The sequence below is a fragment of the Babjeviella inositovora genome, assembly GCF_001661335.1.
Source record: "Babjeviella inositovora NRRL Y-12698 unplaced genomic scaffold BABINscaffold_17, whole genome shotgun sequence".
Classification (NCBI taxonomy): Eukaryota; Fungi; Ascomycota; class Pichiomycetes; order Serinales; genus Babjeviella; species Babjeviella inositovora.
In genome coordinates this window covers 302202-303381 of record NW_017566854.1, presented here as the reverse complement: position 1 = coordinate 303381, position 1180 = coordinate 302202, and the positions used below count along the sequence as shown (strand labels likewise).

The window sequence follows — 1180 nt, the reverse complement described above, 5'->3', positions numbered from 1 at the left end:
CGCATCTCTTACACGTCTAAGGCGAGATAAACCAGCAATCTCTCTTCTGGAAGACACGTCAATGTTTGTCGGTTTAAATGTGCTACTTAGATGATGGCATTATGAACCAACATTCGAGTTAAGGGGGTCAGAACAGGATTTAGATGGCAAGAACCTGTGTGTATAAACCCGCCGGGTGGCAAATGGGCCGAATCGAGAATTCCATTACCCAATCTAACAACATCTCCACTAACTCCGTGATCGTGGGGACCTGGTGTATGCATGATGGTGCATTACTGCGTTGTGCGGCTGGTCTTTAACTCGTTCAATCATTCCAATGGCCCCCGTTGCCTCGAGCCTTTTTTATACTCTGAATTGGACTACTTCTATTTTATTGAATATGGAGTACATCTTTCTGATTATTCTCATATTATGGCATGTCACCAGAGGAACATGTGCCATAGATCTAGACTACTTTCGATTACATAGGAAGGCGGAGCGATATTGTTGCTGAACATCAATACTTGACTCTATATATCAATGATTGACCCTATATATTAATGATTGACTCTATATATCAATGATTGACCCTATATATTAATGATTGACTCTATATATCAATGATTGACTATATATCAATAATTGACTCTATATATCAATAATTGACTCTAGATATCAATATTTAACTCTATATATTAATCCTTGACCTAGGACACCAATACTTGACTCAAGGCTTGATAATCAACCATCTCAATAAGGTAAACGGAACCCTAAGTTATTAGCCTACTAATTGCATAAGACAAGATATGTTTAAAATTGGATAAATGAAAAGAAAAAACACCAATACACTGCCATTTTAATAATGTGTAACTTGGAAAATAAGAATTAAAGTCAAGAAAAACACGGTAATAAACCGTCAAAGGGGTATATTCAGTCGCAAAAATTGCCAAAGCTAGAATTTAAAAGATCTTGGCAGAGTCAATCTGTTGCAAGACACCGTTGATAGCAGCAACATTGGTATCAGAAACCTTACCCAGGTGGCAAGCATTACCGTAGTTGATCAACATCTTACCAAAGTCAGCACTGCTGTACTTCTTGCCAATAGACCAAGTAGGAACGGAACCATGGGTAAGCATCTGGAGCTGAGTAGTACTCTTCATGAGGGTTTGCAAGTTGGAGGCAGACAACTTCGTGTTTGACT

General features: G+C 38.5%; 1 protein-coding gene across 1 annotated transcript; it reads right to left on the bottom strand.

Moving 5' to 3' along the window:
- Positions 1-938: 938 nt before the first annotated feature.
- On the bottom strand, positions 939-1166 carry BABINDRAFT_10407 (uncharacterized protein; the record flags this gene model as incomplete). Its single annotated transcript, XM_019126736.1, has 1 exon — positions 939-1166. A coding segment is annotated over one exon (228 nt), but the record flags the coding sequence as incomplete, so codon positions are not given.
- Between the last annotated feature and the right edge of the window lie 14 nt (positions 1167-1180).